Raw genomic sequence first — 25,053 nt, 5'->3', positions numbered from 1 at the left:
TGGGAATTTTTGTTCAATTGACGCTTTCCAGTAGGCATATTTTCAATTGGCAATTTCATTTTGCACAATTTAAATGGTAATAGAAATGCAACTAGTGTGATTCTCCTACTTTCAAATGCAGGTGTTTCAGAAGAATAATTCATATGTAGTATGAATTCTGAAACTGTAGTATGTTTTAATTGTAGTGTAATCTCCTGAACATTTTGAATGTGCATTTAATGGCTGCATATGTGTGTGTGTGTGTGTGTGTGTGTGTGTGTGTGTGTGTGTGTGTGTGTGTGTGTGTGTGTGTGTGTGTGTGTGTGTGTGTGTGTGTGTGTGTGTGTGTTGGTCAGCTTGTCCCGGTCAGGTGCTCTGTAACATCAACGGTCTCTGTGTGCCGGCGTGTGACGGTATCGCCGACTGCCCCAACGGACTAGATGAGAGAAACTGTGGTAAATCCCCGTCTTTGCTGCATGCTGCTCGAAAACTTGTATGACTAATGGCAATTGACATTTTGTAACAAATTCTAAAGAAAGGAAGTGAGGAAGTGAAAATGATCAGAGTGTGGGCAGAGACATGAATATCTCTGTAAATGAGTCACTTAAATTATGCAAGAGGAAAAAAAAGCAGCGTACAGAAAAAACACTTTACTAAAAAATAGAAACGGCTGAAGTAATCTTAACTAATGTTGTCTGAATGTGTGTGTGTGTGTGTGTGTGTGTGTGTAGTGTGCATTGCTCAGTTCCAGTGCTCAGAGGACAGTCAGTGTGTGGACTACTATAAAGTGTGCGACCAGCATCCAGACTGCATCGAGGGCAGCGATGAGGAGAACTGCACACACGGTACCTCACACAACCACTGACCCTCACACAAACACTTGCTTATTTAGATATCAACCAAAACAGTATTTAGTGTGTTTAGTAACCTGTTTTCTAGCATATTTGTTTTCCGCAATAAAAAAAGCCTAACTTCCCTCAAACACGTTTGCATTCCTATCATAATGGGGACATTCCATAGTTTGTACAGTAATGGTTTTTCTACTGTACAAACTATTTTCTATGTCCTTAACCTAACCTAACCCTTACCCTAAACCCTCACAGGAAACTTTCTGCAATTTTAGATTTTCAAAACACTTCATTCTTAGTGATTTATAAGCTTGTTTTCTCATTGGGACCTAAAAAATGTCCCCTAAGGTCAAAATTTACTGATATTACTATACTTGAGGGGATATTTGGCCCCCATAACATAGTGAATATGAGTACACACACACACACACACACACACACACACACACACACACACACACACACACACACACACACTCACACACACACACACACACACACACACACACACACACACACACACACACACACACACACACACACTCACACACACACACACACACACACACACACACACTCACACACACACACACACACACACACACACACACACACACACACACACACACTCACACACACACACACACACACACACACACACACACACTCACACACACACACACACACACACACACACTCACACACACACACACACACACACACACACACACACACACACACACACACACACACACACACTCACACACACACACACACACACACACACACACTCACACACACACACACACACACACACACACACACACACACACACACTCACACACACACACACACACACACACACACACACACACACACACACACACACACACACACACACACACACACACACACACACACACACACATACATTAAGTTAAAATTAAGTTAAATTATAAAATTATTTATTTTTGACATTATTTAACACATTTAACCCCTACAATTCTCATGCAGGGACTTTACAGTTTTTTACAGACGCTAGGACACATTTCTCAATACTCAATAAAGGTCACTTTTGCAAAACTCTTCACACAATTCTCCTAACTGACTTTCAGTTTGGCAAAGCAGTTCATTTCACATTCAAAATGCACTACAACTACCAAAACACTTTATTCAGGTCTCAAATAAACTCTTTCTTCCAGAACACTAGCAAAGGTTGACAGTCGACAAACACACTTTGTCACCCACAAAACAATGTTTACATCACAATACAAACCTATTCAGCAGTTGTCTCCTTTTGTAATGAAATTGAAAGAGTAACACCTGTGCAGATGTTCATCTACCTTGAGAATCAGCTGGGGCTGGTTAAACTGCATTTTTAGATTTGAAATATGTTTCAATGAAATATTGCTCTTGAATTTTGCTGTCTTGTTCAGTTTTGCATTATGTTATTGTTTTGAACATAAGTTTCACAGTTTTGAAAACAGTATGTAAGCACGTGCAAAATGTCCTGTACGTACAAAGACTTTTGTCAGTTGTTGTGTCTGAGTGAGAAAAGAATTCATGAAATTTGAGAGATGTAGTTATTGAATGCATTTTGTGCCAAAACAATGATAATTGATCCTCAGTTTAGCCCACATAGACTTCTGTTGTGCTCACTGTGTGAAGAGTTTTGCAAAAGTGACCAAAGTATTGAGAAATGTGTCCTAGCGTCTGTAAAAAACTGAAATACAGTAGAATAACTTTCATGTAATAATTGATGCATTTACATAAGTATGAATTTAATGCAATACAAAAATGTACTATATATAAAATATAAATAGCTGTATATTCAAGAAATATCAGTCTGTGGAATGTGCCCATTTAGATTTCTAAGTAAAGGTGTGTGTGTGTGTGTGTGTGTGTGTGTGTGTGTGTGTGTGTTCAGGTGTACCGTGTTCTGACAGGACGTATGAATGTGGAGATGGAACATGTCTAAAGAAGCCAAACCCTGAATGTGACTTTATTACGGACTGTCCTGATAAATCTGATGAGAAATACTGCGGTAAGTGTGTGTGTAAGTGTGTGTGTGTGTGTAAGTGTGTGTGTGTGTGTGTGTTTTAGCATATGACACCATATATAAGTAGGGCTGTCCTCGGCTAAAAAATTTTCTGGTCGAATTTTAGTCATTCATTTTAAGCATTAGTCGTCTATTAGTTCCACATTAATTAATAAACTATATGCATCATAATAATGAGCCTTTAATTGCCTACGTAGCCTAATAAGCACAATAGAAAAGTATAAACAAGTTTTGTGCTCAAGTTCACAGAGACCGAGACTGCAGAAATCGCATCTAGTTCGCTTTAATTATTTTACAAAAGCACAACGTTCGTTGTTATTCTAAATTTAAATAAATTTAAATATTCAAAATATGTATATAAAGGGTTACTCCACCCCAAAATGATTTTTTGTTATTAATCACTTACCCCCATGTCGTTCCAAACCCATAAAAGCTTAGTTCGTCTTTGGAACACAAGTTTAGATATTTTGGGTGAAAACCGGGAGGTTTGTAACTCTCCCATTGACTGCCAGGTAAATAACATCGTCAAGACCCTGAAAAGTTTGAAAGATGTCATCAAAATAGTCCATCTGCCATTAGTGGTTCATGAAGATTTTATGAAGAATACTTTTTGTACGCAAAGAAACCAAAAATAACGGCTTTATTCAACAATTCGTCTCCTCCATGTGACTGTAGCACCATTTTGGAGAGTATCCCCTTGATTAATGACAAAATTTGCATTTTGGGATGGAGTAATCCTTTAAGTTCAGGTGAGCGCCTCCATCTGTCATGCAGTGAGTGCACTATTGTTCAACTTCCACATCTGTTCAGACACTTTAATAGCGCACATTTTTCTAGGTTATTTTTCTAGATTGAGCTGCCATGTAAAGTTGCTACTACATACAGTGCAGACCAAACGTCTGGACACACCTTCTCATTCAAATGATCGAGATGGTGTGTCCAAACGTTTGGTCTTTACTGTAGATATTTATTCAACTGAAAAAACTTGTGAAAAAATATCTTTCAGGTGGTCAAATAGCAAATAGTGGAGCTCTGCAGCCACCTACTGGTAAAAGTTATTTTTTTTACTTTTAAAACTGGATTTTCCTAAAGATGGGCAAAAATCTTACACTAAACCATGTGAAATTATCCATGTTATCCCCATGAATTAAAGTTAGAAATGTGGGTCTTTTATAAAGTGAATTTTACATTTAAAAAAAATCAGTTTTTGTATTAAAACCCATTTAAAAAATATTTATTTATTAATATATATATATATATATATAAATCACGAACCCACTGAAAACTGCACAAATGTAGAGTAAAAACTTTAATAAATCATTTGAATGAGAAGGTGTGTCCAAACTTTTGGTCTGTACTGTACATCTTTCAGATGAAAAGCCATATTTGAGGTAGAAAAAACGAAAGACAAGCATTTGGATGTCCTGCCTGATGTACTATATTACATTTCATCACCTTAGAATTATAAGGTTTTATCTGACATTTTTGTCAAAATTGAGTTATTCACATATTCTTATTCTGTGACAACTTATTTACATTATTCTATATCTACAGATCTATATCTATTATCTACAGAAGTCTATGGAACAAAAACTTTGAAGCTCTATATCTCGAAAGAGCTCAGAATGCAGATAGAACCTTATAATTCTAAGGTGACGATATATAAACCAGCTGATAACGATCTGTCCATCACCGACTGCGTGACTTCCTGCAGAATTTTTTTTTCTGCGACTAAGTGACTAGTAATATTTTGGTCGACCATGCCTCTTGATGTTGCCTAAAGGTTAGTGGACGATTAGGGGGCAGCCCTATGTATAAGTGTGAGTGTATGCGTGTTCTGATGACGTTCTCTCTGTAGACTGTGGCCTGCGGCCGTTCAGCAGTCGTGTGGTGGGCGGGGCCGATGCGGTGGAGGGGGAGTGGCCATGGCAGGCCAGTCTGCAGATCAGTGGGCGGCACATATGTGGAGGGGCGTTAGTCTCCGCCCAGTGGGTGGTGTCTGCGGCTCACTGCTTCTATGATGACGGGTAAGCATCTCTGTCTGTGTGTCTGTAGGGCTGGGAATCGATTCCAAAAACTGATTCCAAGGCGTTGAAAATCGAGGGTCGATTCCAAACCCATCAAGGGAAATCAACTCCTCATTCAGAGCACCCATCAATTTGCCTATTGCTCGCTAATAGTTATTATGAGTCTGATTCTCTTCCGTGAAAATATTTGTTTGGATAGATCATTTAAATGAACCAGGTCAAAAAAACGATTCAGAAGTTTTTTATTGGGGAACTGGTTCATGTTGTCCACAATTTTGAGCGCTGCATGACAGAATAGATCATGACGTGATCAAGGGTCTTGTTTACATCTTGAAAAAATGCTATTTTTAACTGTTCTATCAGCCAATGATAATAAGCACATATCAGTGGCCCGAGATCACATCTGATTGACAGCTACGCCACAAGCTCTTGTCTCAGTGTTGTTGTTAAAGTTCTGTTTATTTTGTTTCAGTGTATAGTTTGCTAATTTTGTCATTTGAGACACGTCATATCTTGTTCTATTCACGCAACAAACGCACTGCTGAGCTGTGGGTTATGACTAATTTTATGGGCAATGCAGACAAAATTACAATTTAGTCTGAGCTACAGAAAAATCATAATTAAGCTTCATATTACCTTTACATTCGAAAAATTTCAGAATCGAACAGCCCTATGTGTCTGTCCATGCTCCTTCCGTCCTGCCGAACACTTCTGTCTGCAGGTTCTTCTCTCCGTCCGTGTGGACCGTCTATCTGGGCAAACTGCGTCTCTATGGCAACAGTCAGACGGAGGAAGCCATCCGCGTGTCGCACATCCACCTGCATCACTACTATGACGATGAGACGCACGACTACGACGTGGCGCTGCTGCGGTTGGCGCGGCCCGTGTGGTCGGGGACTCTGGCTCATCCGGTCTGTCTGCCGCCCCAGACGCACCAGCTGGAGACAGACGTGCTGTGCTGGGTGACGGGATGGGGCGCGCTGCGGGAGGGAGGTATTACCTGTACAAACACGCTCTTTTTACTTGTACACTGTTAAAATGGACAGTTCTGACTCCAACTGAGCTGTGGTGTAGACACGTCAAAAACTAACACATAGGCTGTGGTTCAGTTCTTTTTTTTATGCCCTTCTGTCTCAATTTTACGTGTGTACATCATTGATTACGTTGCACAAGTGCCCACTATTGGCAGAACCCTTGCAATGGGCTGAATTGGAACGTCTTAAAGGATTAGTTCACTTCCAGAGCAAAAATTGTCATCCAAGTTCATGTCTTTCTTTCTTCAGTCGTAAAGAAATTGTTTTTGAGGAAAACCTATCAGGATTTCTCTCCATATAGTGGACTTCTGTGGTGCCCTGAGTTTGAACTTCCAAAATGCAGCTTCAAAGGACTCTAAACGATCCCAGCCGAGGAAGAAGGGTCTTATCTAGCGAAACCATTAGCCATTTTGTACAATTTTTTTACTGTGTACTCTGTGCACTTCAGTTCAAGACAGTTAGGGTATGTCTAAAAACTCCCTCCTCATTTTCTCCTCCAACTTCAAAATCATCCTACATTGCTGTTTCACCTTTTTTTTTGTAAAGAGTGTTTGATCTTCTTTGCACGTTCACTTTGTAAACACTGAGTCGGTAGTTCTGCAGCGATGGAGGATGATTTTGAAGTTGGAGGAGAAAATGAGATGGGAGTTTTTAGACATACCCTAACTGTGCACAGAGTACACATCCGCATCAGAGAGCTAGACAAGACCAGCATTTGAGGTTAAAAAGTATATAAATGTATTTTTTTTTTAGAAAATAACTGATAGTTCTGTTAGATAAGACCCTTCTTCCTCGGCTGGGATCGTTTAGAGCTCTTTGAAGCTGCATTTAAACTGCATTTTGTAAGTTCAAACTCAGGGCACCATAGAAGTCCACTATATGGAGAGAAATCCTGAAAGGCTTTCCTCCAAAAACATAATTTCTTTACAGCTGAAAGAGAAAGACATGAACATTGTGGATGACAATGGGGTGAGTAAATTATCTGTAATTTTTTGTTCTATACGTAAACTACTACATTAACCCCTTGAACACTTAAAATCCTTTATGGAGTTGATTTATTATATATATGGTGGTCTGTGGAGCGGAGTGGTCAAAATCAAGAGGTTGAGAGTCTGTCCGTATAAATCTCCCTCCTCCACTTCACAAAGAGGAACACACTTTAAAATGGCAGTAGGGATTCCCCCAAGGGGAAGTGCTTAGGGAAGTTCACGAGTGCGTGTCTAAAAGTGAAGTGGAACACAGCGATAACGCATCTTGTGAGTCAACACACACACATACTGCAGACTGAAAGAGACCGTTCACTTACTAATGAAAATCCTGCCATCATTTACTCACCCTCAAGATGTTCCAAATCTGTTTGAGTTTCTTCCTTCTGTTAAAGACAAAAGAAGATATTCTGAATAATGTGTGTAGCCAAACAATTGACAGCAGCCATTGACTTCCATAGTATTTTTTTTCCATAGTATTGATATCAACGGGTACCGTCAGCTGTTTAATTAACATTCCACAAAATATCTTTTTTTGTGTTTAATAGATGAAACAAACTCATACTCAATAGACTGGATGTTGAGATGTGGGTGTGGCTTTCGACTTGTATGCAAATGAGTGTGAGCTTGCAGGGGCGGAGTTTAAGAGCACTAAATGATTGAAGAAATGCTGCATACGTCAAACTAATGCTTCGCTAAAAGATCCAATTAGGACAAAAAAATAAATAAATAAATAAAACATGTACACAGATCTATAACTTGCAGTTTTAAAATAGATAAAGTGAATTTACATTTTTATGCTGAATTTAAGCGCTCCGCTGCAGTTTTCTACAAAAAAAAAGAAGCTTTATGGTGTTTTAACAGCAAATAAATTAAGAATAGTATTGTAAATTTACTGTTAATCTAAAAAAATGAAATTATTACCATTTTTTTTTTACTGTACAGTGTACAGTTTTAAATTGTTATTATAGATGAATATATTTCACAAAAACAGTGTGAATGTGACCTGAGATCAGCAGAGAGAGGGTTTTAATGTAGAGTCTAGGGTAAATTAACCTTTAAATTGTAAATTAGTTTGCATCCCTGGATAACAAAACATTAAACCACTAAAACTGCACTGCAAAAAATGCTTTTATAGCTTAGATTTTTTGTCTTGTTTCCAGCCAAAATATCTAAAAATTCTTAAATCAAGAATGATTTTCTAGATGAGTAAAAATTATTTTCTTGTTTTCAGAAAAAACAAGTCAAAATTAAGTGAGTTTTTGCTTAGAACAAGCAAATTAATCTGCCAATGGGGTAAGCAAAAAAACTCTTATTTTAAACAGAAAACAAGATTATTTTTCTTACACCATTAGCAGATTATTTTGCTTGTTTCAAGCAAAAATGCACTTAATTTTGACTTTTTTTTTCTGAAAACAAGACAATTTTTACTCATCTAGAAAATCCTTCTTGACGCTGGAGACTGAACCTAATTAGAGGTTTAAAGCTTCTGTCTCTCTGTTCCCATCTTTAAATCTCTCCTTGATCTGTGTGTGTCCATTAGGAGCGGTCAGTGACGTTCTGCAGAAAGTAGACGTGCGGCTGGTCAGTGAAGACGCCTGTGTGCGCTCCTACGGTTATTTGATCACGCCCAGAATGATCTGCGCCGGTTACCGCAGCGGAGGGAAGGACTCCTGTCAGGTGAGGCGTCACCATCATACAGGGCCTTGCAAAAGTATTCATACCCCTTCATTTTTTTTTCACATTTTGTTTCGTTGCAGCATTATGTTAAACTGCTTAAAATGACTTTTTTCCACATTAATCTACATCTCATACTCCAAAACAGGTTTGTAACAACTTTGCAAATTTATTAGAAATAAAAAACTGAAAAGATCCCGTTCCATAAGTATTCATACCCTTTTCTGGGACACTGGAAATGTATCTCAGGAGCATTCATATTGCTTCTAGATGTTCCTACACTTGGAGTGGAGTTAAACTGTGGCAAATTCATTTGAATGAGTCTGATTTAGAAAGACACACACCTCTCAGAAAAGGTCTAACAGCTGAAAATGCAGATCAGAGCAAAAACCAAGATAACTGCCTGTAGAGCTCAGAGACAGACTTGCGTTAAGGCGATGATCTAGAGAAGAGTTCAGAAACAAATCTGCTGCATTGAAGGTTGACAGAAGCATTCTCCATAATGGAAGACGATTGGAACAACTAGGACTCTAGAAAATGTCCAAGCTGACAGAGATGGAGAGGTGAAAAGGTGAGGCAAAGAATGGCAGATAATTGCCAAATGCAGATGTGCAAAGATGCTCACATCAGACCCAAAAACACTTGAGGCTGTAAAGCTGCTTCAACTATGGACTGAGTTAAGGGTATGAATACTTATGCAATCTACTTATTTCAGTCTTTTATTTTTACTACATTTGCAAATCTGGTTTGTGCTTTGTCATTATTATGGTGTATGGAGTGTAAATCTATATCTGTAAAAAATGAAGGGGTATGAATACTTTTGCAAGGCACTGTATGCTGTAGCCTAAGCATGAGCCGCTGATTTACACGCGTGTGTTTCTCTGTCAGGGTGACTCCGGTGGGCCGCTGGTGTGTCAGGAGCCGTCTGGACGCTGGTTTCTGGCCGGTGTGGTGAGCTGGGGCAGGGGCTGCGGACGGCCGGATTATTACGGGGTTTACACGCGTATCACCAAACTCACCGGATGGATCAAACGCCTCATTTCCTCCTGAGAAACACCTGAACTCTCATCTGCGACCATTTAAGTGAAAAACCTCCACAACCTGTTTCCTTGCATTCAGTTCCTGTGCTCTGAGCTTGACAGGAAATGTGGTTTGATGATGAAATGATGTTCATCTGGACTAAATATAACCTCATTTAATATCCGCTGCTCTTCGAAAGACATGATTTGATCATTTTACGCATTCTAGTTGTAATCAGTTAGAATAGAAATAGCCAAGACGTCTCAAGATGATTCATCCAAAACTGAAGCTTCTGTCGTCATTTACTCATGTTCATCCAAACATGCACGACTTTCGTTCTGTTGTGGAAACCAAAGTGAGAAATTCTGTAGAAAGCTACGGCGGCCGGCGATGACGTCACGAGGGAGAATCTACGATGACGCAGATTTATTTCACTTTTGAGTTCTTTTCCTGTAATCTAGTGTGTGAACTAATGATCTCTCTCTCTCTCTTTCTCTCTCTCTCTCTCTGAATGATGTTCAAAGCACTTTTGTAGAAAAGCAGTGCGTTATGGAGCTGACAAATTGCAAGCAATGAAATGAATGTATAAGCAATACAAATTCATATTTGCTGGAACAAATAAAGCCTTTGTACATAAAGTCTGAGGTTGTCTGTAGCGAGATCTCCGTTTGAGCGTCAGAATGGCTGCGGCTCAAGACTGACGCCTCGCGGGAATTAGCGACACGCCCCTCAAACACATGAAGAGTCACATGATGAAACACAAAACACATCTATACTTGTGTACATACTGAACTGAAATATTTGCGAGTTGACATGACCATAGTCTTGCAGGTAAACAGACAGATGGATCTTATACACTGCAAAAACATTAGAAATAGGGAAATAAGTACAATCCTGATACAAACCTGAGAGAGCACAATATAAACCTGTTTATATTCCATTGTGTTGTCACTGACATAAAAACATGTTCTTGCTGATCTACAAATTTGTACTCAGAAGTAAATGAATAAATCTGACATTTGATTGATGATTTAAGGGCATCCAGCAGAGTTATAAACACTGATAGAACTAATAATAGGAGATAAACTGCAGTTCTAACGTTTGGGATCCGTAAGTTTTTAGTTTTTTTTTTCCTAAACAAGTCTCCTATTCATTAAAGGGATAGTTCACCCAAAAATGAAAATTTGATGTTTATCTGCTTACCCCCAATGCATCCAAGATGTAGGTTACTTTGTTACCTCAGAAAAACACAAACGAAGATTTTTAACGAAAACCGGTGCAGTCTGCCAGCCTTATCATTGACCTGGATGGGCACCAGACCTTTAAAAGTAAACAAAAACATGCACAGACAAATCCAAATTACACCCTGCGGCTCGTGACGATACATTGATGTCTTAAGACACGAAACGATCGGTTTTTGTGAGAAACTGAACAGTATTTATATCATTTTTTACCTTTGATACACAGCCACGTCCATCTGTCATGAGCATCAGTCACGTCACATGAGCACGCGCTCTAGCGTAGAATACGCAAACGTCGTAAGGGGAAATCAGTGAAAAGTCCCGGATGAGTTTGCGCAAACTAACGTAATCTTTTAGCTTTAAATCGGTTTAAACAATCAGGATACGCGCAAGTATTTACCATTTTGAATAGCCGCTATACACACAATCTCTGTGCTCTGTGTAAACAATGAGTGTCGTATTCACGCGACAGATCGCTTCCGGCGTTTGCGTATTCTACGCCAGAACGCGTGCTCATGTGACGTGACTGATGCCAAACTCGTGCACATGACAGATGGACGTGGCTGTGTATCAAAGGTAAAAAATGATATAAATACTGTTCAGTTTCTCACAAAAACCGATCGTTTCGTGTCTTAGGATATCAATGTATCATCACGAGCCGCAGGGTGTAATTTGGATTTGTCTGTGCATGTTTTTGTTTACTTTTAAAGGTCTGGTGCCCATCCAGGTCAATGATAAGGCTGGCAGACTGCACCGGTTTTCGTTAAAAATCTTCGTTTGTGTTTTTCTGAGGAAACAAAGTAACCTACATCTTGGATGCATTGGGGGTAAGCAGATAAACATCAAATTTTCATTTTTGGGTGAACTATCCCTTTAAGGCTGTATTTATTTGATCAAAAATACAGAAGAACTTTTTACTGTGAAGTATTACATTTATAATATATATATATTTTTATATCTTACTAAATAAAATATCTTTGATCACACAATTTATTGCTGTGATCAAAGCTGAATTTCCAGCATCATTACTCCAGTCTTTTGCTGCTGATTTGTTTTAGAATCTGTGATACTTTTTGAAGAATGAAAGTTAAAAAGAACAGCATTTTTTTCAAAATAGAAATCTTTTTTAACAATGCAAGTCTTTATTAATATAAAAGAAAAGAAAGATTTCTATTTTGAATAAATATTTTATTCATCAAAAAAATAATAACATTGATAATAATCCTAAACGTTTCTTGAGCAGCAAATCAGTATATTAGAATGATTTCTGAAGGATCATGTGACACTGAAGACTGCAGTAATGATGCTGAAAATTCAGCTTTGATCACAGCAATAATTTACAATTGAACAGATATTCACAGCTATTTTACATTGTGATCAAATAAATGCAGCCTTTGGGAGCAGAAGAGACTTCTTTAAAGGAAAAAAAAAGATTAAAAATCTTACTCCTAACTTTTGAGATACATATATCACCAGCTCAGTATAAAAACAACAAGACAGTGGAAAGTCCCCTGGAGGATATGAAACCATGCATGTTTGTGTTCTAATTTGAGACTGATTTTGTTCTAATAGAAGAATGTGGGAGTTTTAGAGGTGAGAGATCATTTGGCTCAGAGTTACAGCAAACACAAATAAACCCAGAGAAAGAGAGAGAGCGGGGTCAGGGCAACAATCTCTGATTTCATGTTTCGTCCCACTGCCGTCTGGAGAAGCAAACGTATCATCAGCCCCTAATGGCTGAACTTCCTGCTGGTGATTCATTCTGCAGCTCAAGGCCTGTGGGTTTTTCCAGAGTTCTGGAGCGTCTGGGGAACCGCTGCTTTAAGTGGAGGAGGACGAGCGAGGATGGGGGAGGAGAGATAAACTACATGAGTGTGTGATGAAGCGTACTTGATTAATCACACACTAAGCAGAGAAAAAGAGAGAGTTTAATGTGGAACATGTCACATGTGAATGACATCTGCTCTGAATTTGTTCATCTTCAGCTCTGACTTCATTACAGTGAAGGTCAGTGTGAACACAAACACATCACATGACCTCCAGAGCAGAACATGCTGATGTTACTGATGTGTTTCTGAGACATTTAGAGGCTTAACACATTATTATGAGGACAATGATATACAGTAGTCAGCATTTAAAGTGGATCCAAACCTTTCATCACAGTTGTCCTAAAACCAAAACAACGCCCGTTTTTGTCTTAGGACAACTTTGATGAACTTTTTTGATCCACTTCAAATGTTAACTACTACATACCCTGTAAAATGATTTAGCAAAGTTGTAAATTAAACAGATAATTCGAGTTTAACAAAAACCTAGTCTATTTTAACTTCAAAAAGTGTTCCTTAACAGTTCTTTGTAATTATTTGTGACATTTACTAGCACTTTATAACTGAAAATTGATTAAAAGTCACCTACACTGTAAAAGCTGTCACCAGTTTCAACTTAAAAACATATTGTTTTTTTATCTTAATATTTCCATGTGATTTTCATGCGTCAAGCAGTTGGGATTTGCTGTATGGTATATTGGTAGTATACACTGGAAAAAGATTTCACTAGTTTCAACTTAAAAACTTAAGTTCAGCAGCTGCCTTAACATTTTAAATTAAATCAACATAAAACTACAAGTAATTTCAACTCATAAGTTAAATCAACTTAAAAGTACAAGTCATTTTAACAAATTTTATTGTCGTGAGTTGAAATAACTTAAAGTTTTAAGGCAGCTGCTGAACTTGAGTTTTTAAGTTGAAACTAGTGAAATCTTTTTCCAGTGTATACTACCAATATACCATACAGCAAATCCCAACTGCTTGATGCATGAAAATCACATGGAAATATTAAGATAAAAAACAATTTGTTGAGTCAACTTAAAATAATGTTACCTTGCTCACTTAAAATTGTAAGTTCAGTCAACTCAAATAAGTTTAGCCAACTTGAAATGTTAAGTTGCACTAAGTAATATTTGAGTTGACTTAACAAACTGGTTTGTTAAACTTAAAAGCTAGGTACATTTCCCAGCTGCCTTAAAATTTTAAGTTGAATCAACTCAAATATCTATCTAAGTCACATTTCAAGTTGACTAAACTTTTTTGAGTTGACTGAGCAGCCAGGTAACAAATTATTTTAAGTTGACTCAACAAATTTTTTTTGATTGACTTATCTTGATTGTTTATTGTGGTTGGTTGCTACACAGATAGCACACGTACGTCTGCAAGATGTCTGTTAAAGATTTTTTGATCTCGAAAGCATCTGGCAGACGTCTGTAAGATGTCAGTTTTACATACATTTTAATTCATAAACATCCTAAAGACATCTAATAGATGTCTATTTGACATCTGATAGGAAACGTCCAATAGACGTATTGCAGATGAGCAAACTACATCTTGCAGGTGTAAATGCAGATGTCAAATAGACGTCTCCAAGAGTGTGTGTGTTATCAGGGTAGGGTGATCTCGTTGTCGTTTAACATCCATTAAACATTTCCACCGCACAAAAGGTTCTTTACTGTGCTAAAATGTTCTGAACTGATGACTGGTTTTTCCGGCATCACTGTGGAAACATCCATCTGGAACAACACATCAACAAAGCTCATGATGTGAGGCGTCATTCGTGTCTGAACGAGTCTCCCGTGTGTCTGTCTGATGAGAAAATCAAACACATTTCTCTCTTCATTAACTGGCTTGGGTTTGATCTTGGCAGGGTTTCCTCAGCATGGCATCGGAATCTGTTTATCCACAATGCCATGTGTTGTTTGTAATAGGGCTACACATATTTACAGCACAAACTGGGGCCAATAAATATAATAAACTGGATGGCAGCGCTCCTCGTGCAGTGTGCTGCAGACGCGGCCTGATTTACCTGCTGTTTCCTGAGAGATGAAAGAGCAAACGCTGCTTTAAAACAGGAGGATGAATTACAGGCATGAGGAGAAGAGAGGCGGGAGAAAGAATAAAGCTGTTTCTCTGGGAAACTCCTCCTAATGTAGGAGAGACAGACGGAGCGAGAGAAGGAGTCGCTGAAGGTGCTCGAGGACGCAGCGGTGAGTCTCAGTCTTACATTTGAGCAGGATTCCTCCGATTCAGTCAGACAGCAGTTTGGCTGCGAGAGTCACCAGGAGACTCAGACGAGGTTATTCATGTATTCATATATCATTTATTTGGACAGAGATATAGAAGTGTGTGTGAGCATTGTTTAATGAGATGGATCATTTGTGTGAGGACGTGGCTCTTGTGCTCTCTCTCTCTCTCTCTCTCTCTCTCATCTGGTTTTCATAAGGGGAACACACATACAGCTGCTGCGTCTCAATGAATCATTCATGTTTGCTGAATGTTCTTTAAATGCTATAGACTGAGAATTAAAGTGAAGAGCATGCAGGATAAAGTGCTCTGAAGAGAGAAAGGCAGAAATAATGCTCCACACACTTCTCTAGAGTTAATAATGTGCTGTGTTGAATTTACACTTAAGAACAGGAAGAAAGAGAGCAGCTCTTTTCCATGAGTGATCCAGATCTATAAATGTCATTTTTTAGAACAGTTTTAATCCTTGTTCTTGTTCTGGAGACTTCATTACTGACACACATATTTAACCTCAGACTCCTGCTGCATGATGGGAACATCTCTCATATGGTTTTTATATGACAGGGATCATTAATAATTATTAGACTGGCAGTATTTTTTATGGACTTCAAGCTCATTCTGTGCAGTTTATAAACACACGCTGTTAGAAATGTGAAATGGGTCTGGATGAGATGATCAGATCGGATGTGAACATGACTTAAACTGAATTAAGATGGATGAAGGGCTGTTGTCTTCTGTAGAGCTGCTAGTGATACTGTATTGAACTAAACTGAATCAATATTAAACTGAGTCCAAACCGAATAACAAATGACACTCTGACTTTTGTAGAACTGCTTATAGTTGGATTAAATGTAATTGGTGAGCAGCATTGGGGAAAGTAGCATTTTTTTAAAGTAATGCATTACAACATTGAGTTACTTTCTAAAAAAGTAACTAATTGCGTTACTTTTTATGGAAACTAATTGCATTACTTTTGCACTACTGATTAAATCTGGGCAGGGTTTGTTTGTTTTTAATATAAAAAGCTCTATTTTTGGCAAATGTAAAAGCTGTTTCACACCAAAAGCCTCAGGCTGAACACAGAAGAAGAAAGTTCAGCACTCCTCAGCAATAAAAAAAAAGAAAAAGAAAAACAAATGTTTTATTTTAAGTATTTTTGCTTATTAGTATGGATGAATTGGATCATCAAAGGTCATAAGCAAAGGCACTAGTTAATAAAATTTTATTAAATACATAAAAGATATTTGTATTATTTAACATATTTAATTGCAGTTTTGAATCATATTCTCTCTCAACATGGGGACAGGAGAGCTTCCAATCAATAACTGGGGAAAAAAAGTAACTTAGATATTTTCTTGTAAATTAAAAGTAATGCATTACTTTACTAGTTACTTGGAAAAAAGTAATCTGATTACGTAACTCGCGTTACTTGTAATGCGCTACCCACAACACTGCTGATGAACTTAAGATCTGTTATTGATCAGATCTGAATAATAACACTGTACAGTGTTTTCACAATATGTCATCAATCAAATAAATGCCACTAATCTCACAAACTTAGCTGTTTATTGCTGCTGAAAATGGTCAATTATTGTCATGTTTTGGGCTGTGCTATTCAGTTAAATAAAGGTGACTTGACTTGACTTGACTTAAACCGGGGAAAACATTTGGAATTCTAAGTCATAACAAATGAAGAAGTGTGCAAAAAAGAAAAGAAGGCATTTGCGGTTGGCTAAACTGAATTGGGTCATTCCGAGTCATCTCAACCAGAGGTCCCTGACTCAGATTTCTGATTTTGCTAATAATTTTTCTAAAGAAAGACAGACATGTGTAGTGATGAAAGTCAAAATATTAAATGTCATGGATGAATATTTACTGAGTAATCCACTATTTTCTAGAGGGAGGTCAAAATGGCCGTTTTCACCTTTGATTCAGAGTTAAATTTCAGGGGGTTAAAAATGACTTTAGAGAGATGGCAGCATCATTATATTATATTTATACAGAGATTGGTCACTCTATTAGTAAATTCTGTTGACTTTAGCAATCTTTGTGGCATTATGTGCCAATGGTGACCATTAAAAAAAAAATGGGGAAACGGCACTTTTCAAGTTTTTTTTCTCAAAAGTTTGAATGCCTACAACTCAGGAATGTTTGTTAAGACCAAATATCTAAAAAAGCATTAAGATATGTTTAATACATCTTGAGTTAAAGGCATACAAACTTTGGATAAAAATCCTGAAAGGTGCTGTTTCTCCATCTGTGAATGGCCACCATTGGCACATAATGCAACAAATATAGCTGAAGTCAACAGATTTGACTAACACACCTACCAATCTCTGTGTAAATGTAACATTATGATGCTGCCATCTTTCTAAAGTCATTTTTAAACCCCTGCAATTTAGCTCTGAATCTCAGGTGAAAATCGCCATTTTGATCTTCCTCTAGAAAATAGTGGATTATTCAGTAAATATTCATCCATGACATTTAATATTTTGACTTTCATCACTATACGTGACCGTCACGCACATGCAAACCCTATCCTGTCTTTTAGAGCTGATTTAGCAATATCTAAACTGCCTCCATAGTTTCCATAATTGATTCTGTTATTTATCTCCTTATAGCTGTGTTTCCAGTCATGTATTTGTATGCAAATTTTGGGATATCATTAAATAAACTCTGGAAACACCAAACTGTGCATAAAATCCTAAAATGCACAGAAAATCTTATGCATTCAATTGATGCAGACACATTTTTTATCTGATAAGACTACATGCAAACAAACATATTTCTCAATGCACAACAAAAAACTCGTGACTTTACCTCAACAGATGATGTGATTGGATAACTGTTCTGTGATCTCATCGCACAGCATCTCAAATGCCAAATTCCGTCCTCAGGATTATTACCCTGATTTGGTAATAATCACCTCCCATAACTGTCTCACAAGTTTGTGTGCCAAACTTTAGGCATCTGGTTGCAAGATTAAGTGTTTACTGTTGTGTTTTGTGTCGCAGGTGTCGTGATGTTGGTCGTGTTTCTGCTGCTGTTGTTGCCCCCAGTGGAGTCCATCCCCTCCCCCTCCAGACCGACGCCCAGATACTGCCGCAGGTGTTGCGATCATTTAGACCCGCCCCTGAGCCCCGCCTCCCAGCCTGCAGCCAATCACACGCCTGAGATCCGCACCATTATCAACATGACCATCCTCAAAGGTAAGACGAAGTTTGATTGACACTTAGGCGTCTGTTAGTACGTACTTATTTTTAATAATTTTTCTAACACGACTGTTAAAAAGTATGTTCTATGTAGTATAAATGTCTTCCAGATGTACTAACAGGGAACGTTCTCACAACTTTCACTGATGTTTATTGGAAGTTATATAAATGTTAGGACAAACCATTCCAAACGTAATGTTTATGGAACATTATTAATAACAATATTACTATTCGATAAACATTTAAATAACACTGAGAGAAAATGTTCTTTGAATATTACAAATAAACATACAAATAATGTTATATTTTGGGTGAAAAATCCCCAAAGTATTAGGCTAAAGCAGGGGTGCCCAAACCTGTTCCTGGAGATCCACCTTCCTGTAGAGTTTAGTTCCAACCTTGATCAAGCACACCTGTCTGTAACCATCAAGAGCTCCTTCAGATCCTAATTAGTTGGTTCAAGTGTGTTTGATCAGGATTGGAGCTGAACTCTGTAGGAATGTGTACTATTGCAAAAAATGAGAGAATGTTTTTTTTTTTAAATCCTAGCAAGAAGATGTGAAAGCAAACACAGCAGTGTCTTACGCAAAGTTTATAGTCCTTTATCAACACTGAAATGTATTAATAGCATTATAGATTTTGTTGTTCAGGCCGTCCAAGTTTGATCTGGGTCATTTTCTAGATTCTGACAAATGAATTATTGCCACAGCACTGGTGAGTTTGGTGAACACACAGCATTCTTGTTGTGTTTTCTCCTGAGTCTATTTTGGTGTCGTAATTATACACAATTATATGTTTGGTGGCGGTTTTAGCATTTGTTTTTTCCTCGCTGTAACCCAGTTTTGCTTTAGAGGAACAAACAAAGAAGTCAAAAGAGAAAACCATGACTTTTGTTTACTTGTTCTAAAGTAATGTTCACTCTTCACCCGCAGTGGACGGATAGTTAGCGGTCGACTACATTTCAGTTCAGAAAGATTCCTAAAAAACCCACCACATGAGGCCTTGCCATTGGTCGCTGCAAAGTCATGTGACCACCGTTTATTTCCTTTGAGCTGCATAAGTGGTAATTTTACTGCTGGTGAATAACATCTGCCGACCGGCAGAAACCACTGCTCGCTGGAAAGCATTTTAGTCTGCAAATAGTCTAAAAGACAAAATACAGACAAAAGCAGAAACTAGATTTTTACACTTTCTGAAGGCAATTTGAATGTTGCTTCAAAGCAAAATGCACACTTTATTGTCCAGCAGGCGAAAATCCTGCATCCAGTCATTTAATAAAGTAACATGGGTTTGAACACATCACTGTAAACATGAGTATTAGTGAAGAGCACTACATGGAAAGACTAAATCAAAGCATGACAAACAATGAATCTAAAGCAAACAGAGTCCTTAACACAAAGATTGCAGAAGTTAAATTAGTTTCCAACCAGTAGGTGTCACTGTCCTGAACCCGGTCCACTAGACATTTTCATCAATCTGAATGGATCCAATCCAGTTTCAGATTCTTAAAGAGTATGAGTTAGAAAATGATTGGATTCAAACATTTACATGATTTTTCCTGTAGGTTGGATTATTTCAGGTCTACACCACTACTTTCAATTGTATCTAAATTTCATTGTGATCAAGCTCATTCAGTTATAGGTGTTTATATCAAATGTCCAGCCATTACTCTGATTATAAATGGGTTAACTGGGTGCATGCAAATCTAACTAATGACACTCCGTCGCTACACCAAACCAAACGGAGCATTTAATGGCCAAATCCAAAATCATCAGTGTGAAGATCACCTAGAGACTGGTAGGAGCATTAGTGAACCAAAAATGGTTCAAAATCCACATTGGGCCAAAGGCAAAGGAAAAACATTACATTTAAAGAATGGGGTAACATTATTATTCAGATCCCAGGCAGAAGAAGACGTAAAAGCAAACACAGTTTTGACACACACACTTTTGCTGCTTGACATTTAAAACTGGTTAGCAGGGAAAAGTTACATTTAAAAGCAATGCATTAAAATATTGCATTACTCAATAAAATAGTAACAAATTGCATTACTTAGTTACTTTTTATAGAAAGTAATGCATTACGGTACTTTTGCATTACTTTTTGTCACCTGAGCTGGGCTTGCTTATTTTTTTTATATAACAAAAATTTTAATTTTTTATTTATTTTATTTATTAAAAGTTATATTTCTGGCAACTGGAAAGTCTATTTCACACCAAAAGTGAAATGAATAATCGTCAGGCTGAAGGAATAGTCTCTGTTTCTGCACTTACACAGGACAGGAAAACTGTCAGTCAATAAATGGGAAAACAAAGTGAACTTTGAAAAATAACTTATTTGAAAAAGTAACTTTTAAAGTAACGCATTACTTTTTAATTGACAAGAAAATATCTGAGTTACCTTTTCCCCCCATTTATTGATGAAAAGCTCTCCTGTCTCCATGTTGAGAGAAATCGTGAGTAAAGATGTTACTTTAGTTCTAGAATAAATGTGAACATGCATTAATTCATCTCACTCACTAAAAAAACAGATACAGTGTTCTTCAAAATGAATAAAAACACTGAAATTCAATGCAAACCTGTAATAATTAAATATGTTCAATAATACAAATATTCTTTATGTATTTAATCCCATTTTATTAACCGATGTCTTTGCTGCCGACCTTCGATGATCCAATTCATCCATAATAATAATCTAACATTTGTTTTTCTTTTTTATTGCTGAAGAGTTGACATTTGTTCTTCTGCGGTCTACTGTACAGACGTCAGTTTACTTTTCTCTAAGCCTGAGGCTTTTGGTGTGAAAAGGCTTTTACATTTGACAAAAATACAACTTTTTACATTAAAAACAAACGAGCAAGCCCTGCCCAGATTTAAAAAGTAACGCAACAGTAACGTAACGCATTACTTTCCATAAAAAGTAACTAGGTAATGTAATTAGTTACTTTTTAGGGAGTAACTCAATATTGTAACGCATTACTTTTAAAAGTAACTTTCCCCAACACTGCTAGTTACTTGAAAAAGTAATCTGATTATGTGTTACCCCCAACATAATGACTGATTGATTGTTGACAGGGGAAAAAGGAGAGCGAGGGGACAGAGGGACGCCCGGTAAACCCGGAGTAGATGGACCCGCTGGACTCACAGGTGTGACGGGGCCCAAAGGCAGCAAAGGAGACACGGGGGCCCCCGGAGACCCCTGCAAAATCCAGCATTCGTCCTTCTCCGTGGGCCGACGCAAAGCTCTGCACAGCGCCGATTACTACCAGGCCATGATCTTCGACACGGTCTTCGTGAACCTGGGCGAACACTTCAACATGTTCAAGGGGAAGTTCTACTGCTTCGTCCCGGGGGTCTATTTCTTCAACGTCAACATTCACACCTGGAACTTCAAGGAGACGTACCTGCACCTGATGCACAACGAGCGGCAGCAGGTGATCCTGTACGCGCAGCCCAGCGACCGCTCCATCATGCAGAGCCAGAGCGTCATGCTGCCGCTGGAGCTCAACGACGAGGTGTGGGTCCGACTCTACAAGCGCCAGCGGGACAACGCCATTTACAGCGACGACGTGGACGTCTACATCACCTTCAACGGACACCTGGTGGCTCCTAAAGTCTAGGAGGAGGGTGCAGACCAACAGCCACAGACATTTGTTTAGCTTTCCAATTGAACACTCTGCTGTTGTCCTTCACCTCATTTTAAGAAAAACCTTAAAAGGCACAAAAACTTTTACAGAGTTTGATTTGAGCTGCTGAGCAGCCTGTCGATTAACAGTGAGCAGGACTTTAACTCTCGATCCCACAGATGTGTTCAGTGAGCGCAGCCGCAGCACTGTGTTCCAGAATGAATCTAGTAAATCCAGCAGGATGTGTTTTATTCTCCTCCCTCGTTCCCTGCGATCACTGTGACCACTTCAATCTACATGTGGTATGACTGAAATATTACACACTGGAGTTTACACCGCATCAGAGAACACTGGGAATCTAGTGATTTCAGTACAGATGCTGTAGGTTCAACCAAAAATGTAAGTTCTGAAAAATTTTTGAATGTTTCTAAAATGTTGAAATGAATGATAACATTACTTAAAGGTTCTATTAGCTTTATTACTCAAAATATAACATTATTTAAATGTTTTTTAATGTTCTAAGAACGTTACAATTTAGAGTTTTCTAGTGTAATTACAGGGTTGCCAGGTTTTCACAACAAAACCCACCCAATAGCTACTCAAACTAGCTCAGTTGCATTTTGAAAGGGGGTCCTCCAGAGGGGTAAAATACACTTTTTTTTTTTTTGCCAGGATTCCCCTGGTACAGTTTGCATTCCAGTGGCTAAATATAACGTTATCGGGGTCGCTTTAACCCGCAGACATTAAAAACAACCCACGGCAGCCTAATTCCACAGGAAAACCATGGACTTGGCAACACTGTGTGATTAGAACATTGTTTAAAGGTTTTAAAAACATTAGAATGTTATTTAAAGCTTTCTTCAACATTTTGCCCAAAACATAACATTATTTGAATGTTTAAATGTTTAAAGATTACAAATAATTTTTTTTTTTTTTATCACTAGTGAAAGTTGTGAAAACATTTTTTTTGTTAGCTGGGAATAAGTTGTCTTCCCATTTGATTTCGAATTCATCGAACTTCTTCCCCTAAACTCAACACTCATCTTACACACTGATGTCAGACTCTGTCAGTGTAAACTCCTGGTTGTAATATCACAAAACCGATACTCTTCTGCTATTATGTGTTTAGTTCACTTTTCTCCACTGTAGTTGGTCAGAAGGGCAGCAGCATCATGAAATATATGACGAATCGTGAGACACAGGATGAGTTCCAGGTCAAAGCGTGATGCTCACTGGTTTTTGTGATGAATTTTAGAGAAGAATCTACTACAGTCCTACAGTAGTAATGATAACTCCCTGGACAGTGCACTTATTAGGGAGCATTTGAGACTCATCCTGTGTTTCTGTGTTCACACAGATTATCATGATGTTTTGCATCTCTGATCAACAGTTCACCTGCAAACAAACATTTGGTCATCATTTACTTAAACACATGTGGCTTCTTTCTTTTTGGAAAAACAACATTCTTAAGAAGATCATGATCTCTTGGTCTTTAACGGTGATAAAAGATGCTGAAGCATGGGTCTGTCAAGCATTAAAAAAAAACACAAGTTTATAGTAAGTCAGTCATGGGATAGACCACTGGTTGATGCTTTTCATTTGAACCACTGCCATTTAACACTGGTTTCTGTTGTTCGGCAGCTGAGATCAGTGTTGTGATTTTTTTGTGTGAATCTGATCTCAGTTCAGAACTCAAACACTTCAGCAATATCCAGCTTCACTGGTTTCCCTGTGAAAGACGGACGCTTCTGTCTGAGATTCCGTTTCTCAGGGGAGGTTTTGTGTTTTGTTTTTCACGTTCAATAGGTGCCTAAAATGACCTTATCAAGGTTTCTCTGAGGTTCTTTCATGAACTGGTGTTGCAGCTCCATGAGCAGGTGCACTTTCTGCAAGGGAAAACAACTATTTCTCTATTCTGATGTGTTTTTGCTCATTTTAAACCATGTTTGTATTGTTTCTATTAAATTCAGCAACAAAATACTCAACTGCTCAGACGTTGTTTTTCATTCAGTTCAACATGTTGACTCAAATATTTCCGAGTTGTAACTATGTGACTAACATTAATTTCTCATTTCACCCGCACAGACCCTTCATCCTTCATCTGCTTGATCTGAAGGCCATTTCCCAATAAACATGGATAATATCTCAATGACGGACAATAATAACCATCACCAGAAACAATTGCTCTGTTGATATTAAAACTAGTCATTACAGTAATAGTAATAACATAACTTTAGAGATTTCTAATCATACTTGATCACGTAACGGTTCTCTTAGTCTGTAAATTCTCTTTCCTCAGAGGAACTTCCTGTAGTCTGTGTTGGGTTCAGTAGTGTTTGTGAGCACATGCTGCCCTCTAGTGTACACTCAGGTCACTAAAGAACTTTTGAAGGATTGAAGACGTTCTTTAGGCACGCATTACAAGTAACGCGAGTTATGTCACATGACTTTTTTCAAGTAACTAGTGAAGTAACGCATTACTTTTTAATTGACAAGAAAATATAAACATGATCATTTCTGTAGTTCTAGACTAAATGTCAGCATGCATTTACTCATCTCACCTAGACTACACAAAAACAGATTCGGTATTTCTCAAAATGAATTAAAACAATGAAATGCAAAATCAGAATATGACACAAACCTGCGATAATCATCGTTAAATAACACAAATATCCTTTATGTATTTTATCCCATTTTATTTACCAACTGACCTTCGATGATCCAACCATACTAATAAGCAAAACTTACTTTAGGTAGACTAACATTTGTGCTTCGTTTTGTATTGCTAAGGAGTGTTGAACTTTCTTCTCCTGCGTTCTACTGCACAGATGTGAATTTACTTTTCCTTCAGCCTGAGGCTTATTGATTTCAATTGTGGTGTGAAATGGCTTTTATGTTTGCCAAAAACAAACCTTTTTATTTAAAAACAAACAAGCAAGCCCTGCTCACTTTTAAAAAGTAATGCAAAAGTAAAACAAAAGTAACGTAACGCATTACTTTCCATAAAAAGTAACTATCATAATTTGTTACTTTTCTAGGCAGTAATGTAATATTATAATGGATTACTTTTAAAAGTAACTTTCCCTAACACTGCGTATTAGTACAGATTTTCTCCTTGGAAATCAATAGAGTATTGAAGTACTAACCACATCTTTTAATTATGTGTAAAATTGCAATTAAGAAACAATTTAGCTTGAATTACCGCTGTTAAAAATCAAAAATGACACACACAGAACAATTTACCAAAGTAAAACAATCTTAGATTTCATCTT

The 25,053-nt window shown here is 37.8% G+C and overlaps 2 protein-coding genes across 3 annotated transcripts in view; both read left to right on the top strand.

Moving 5' to 3' along the window:
- Positions 1 to 10,254, top strand: part of LOC141346755 (transmembrane protease serine 6-like) — a 10,939-nt gene extending 685 nt beyond the window's left edge. Inside the window, exons 2-8 of the mRNA XM_073851705.1 lie at positions 336 to 434; positions 711 to 824; positions 2,755 to 2,871; positions 4,745 to 4,913; positions 5,635 to 5,906; positions 8,477 to 8,613; positions 9,499 to 10,254. Coding sequence (XP_073707806.1) covers positions 336 to 434; positions 711 to 824; positions 2,755 to 2,871; positions 4,745 to 4,913; positions 5,635 to 5,906; positions 8,477 to 8,613; positions 9,499 to 9,660 — 1,070 coding nt within the window. The 3' untranslated portion in view covers positions 9,661 to 10,254. The remainder of the gene's footprint in view (positions 1 to 335; positions 435 to 710; positions 825 to 2,754; positions 2,872 to 4,744; positions 4,914 to 5,634; positions 5,907 to 8,476; positions 8,614 to 9,498) is intronic.
- A 4,605-nt stretch (positions 10,255 to 14,859) lies between these two features.
- On the top strand, positions 14,860 to 23,761 carry c1qtnf6b (C1q and TNF related 6b). Of its 2 annotated transcripts, none has more exons than XM_073851994.1 (3): positions 14,860 to 14,907; positions 17,959 to 18,153; positions 21,231 to 23,761. In XM_073851994.1, the coding sequence occupies exons 2-3, from the start codon at positions 17,967 to 17,969 to the stop codon at positions 21,773 to 21,775; spliced, it is 732 nt and encodes a 243-aa protein (XP_073708095.1). In that variant the 5' UTR covers positions 14,860 to 14,907; positions 17,959 to 17,966; the 3' UTR covers positions 21,776 to 23,761. The 2 variants fall into 2 exon arrangements, with proteins under 2 accessions (XP_073708095.1, XP_073708096.1); XM_073851995.1 differs by having other exon boundaries at positions 14,883 to 14,996.
- Positions 23,762 to 25,053: the final 1,292 nt, after the last annotated feature.

The sequence above is a fragment of the Garra rufa genome, chromosome 12 (assembly GCF_049309525.1).
Source record: "Garra rufa chromosome 12, GarRuf1.0, whole genome shotgun sequence".
Lineage (NCBI taxonomy): Eukaryota > Metazoa > Chordata > Actinopteri > Cypriniformes > Cyprinidae > Garra > Garra rufa.
Note: the sequence above shows the minus strand (reverse complement) of the source record. Positions and strands in the feature narration are given on the sequence as shown.

Excerpts from the sequence above, each read along its gene's own strand:
- c1qtnf6b (XM_073851994.1), top strand. The coding sequence starts at position 17,967 with ATGTTGGTCGTGTTTCTGCTGCTGTTGTTGCCCCCAGTGGAGTCCATC. Across the intron at positions 18,154-21,230 it reads CAACATGACCATCCTCAAAG|GGGAAAAAGGAGAGCGAGGG; the intron begins GTAAGACGAAGT and ends GATTGTTGACAG.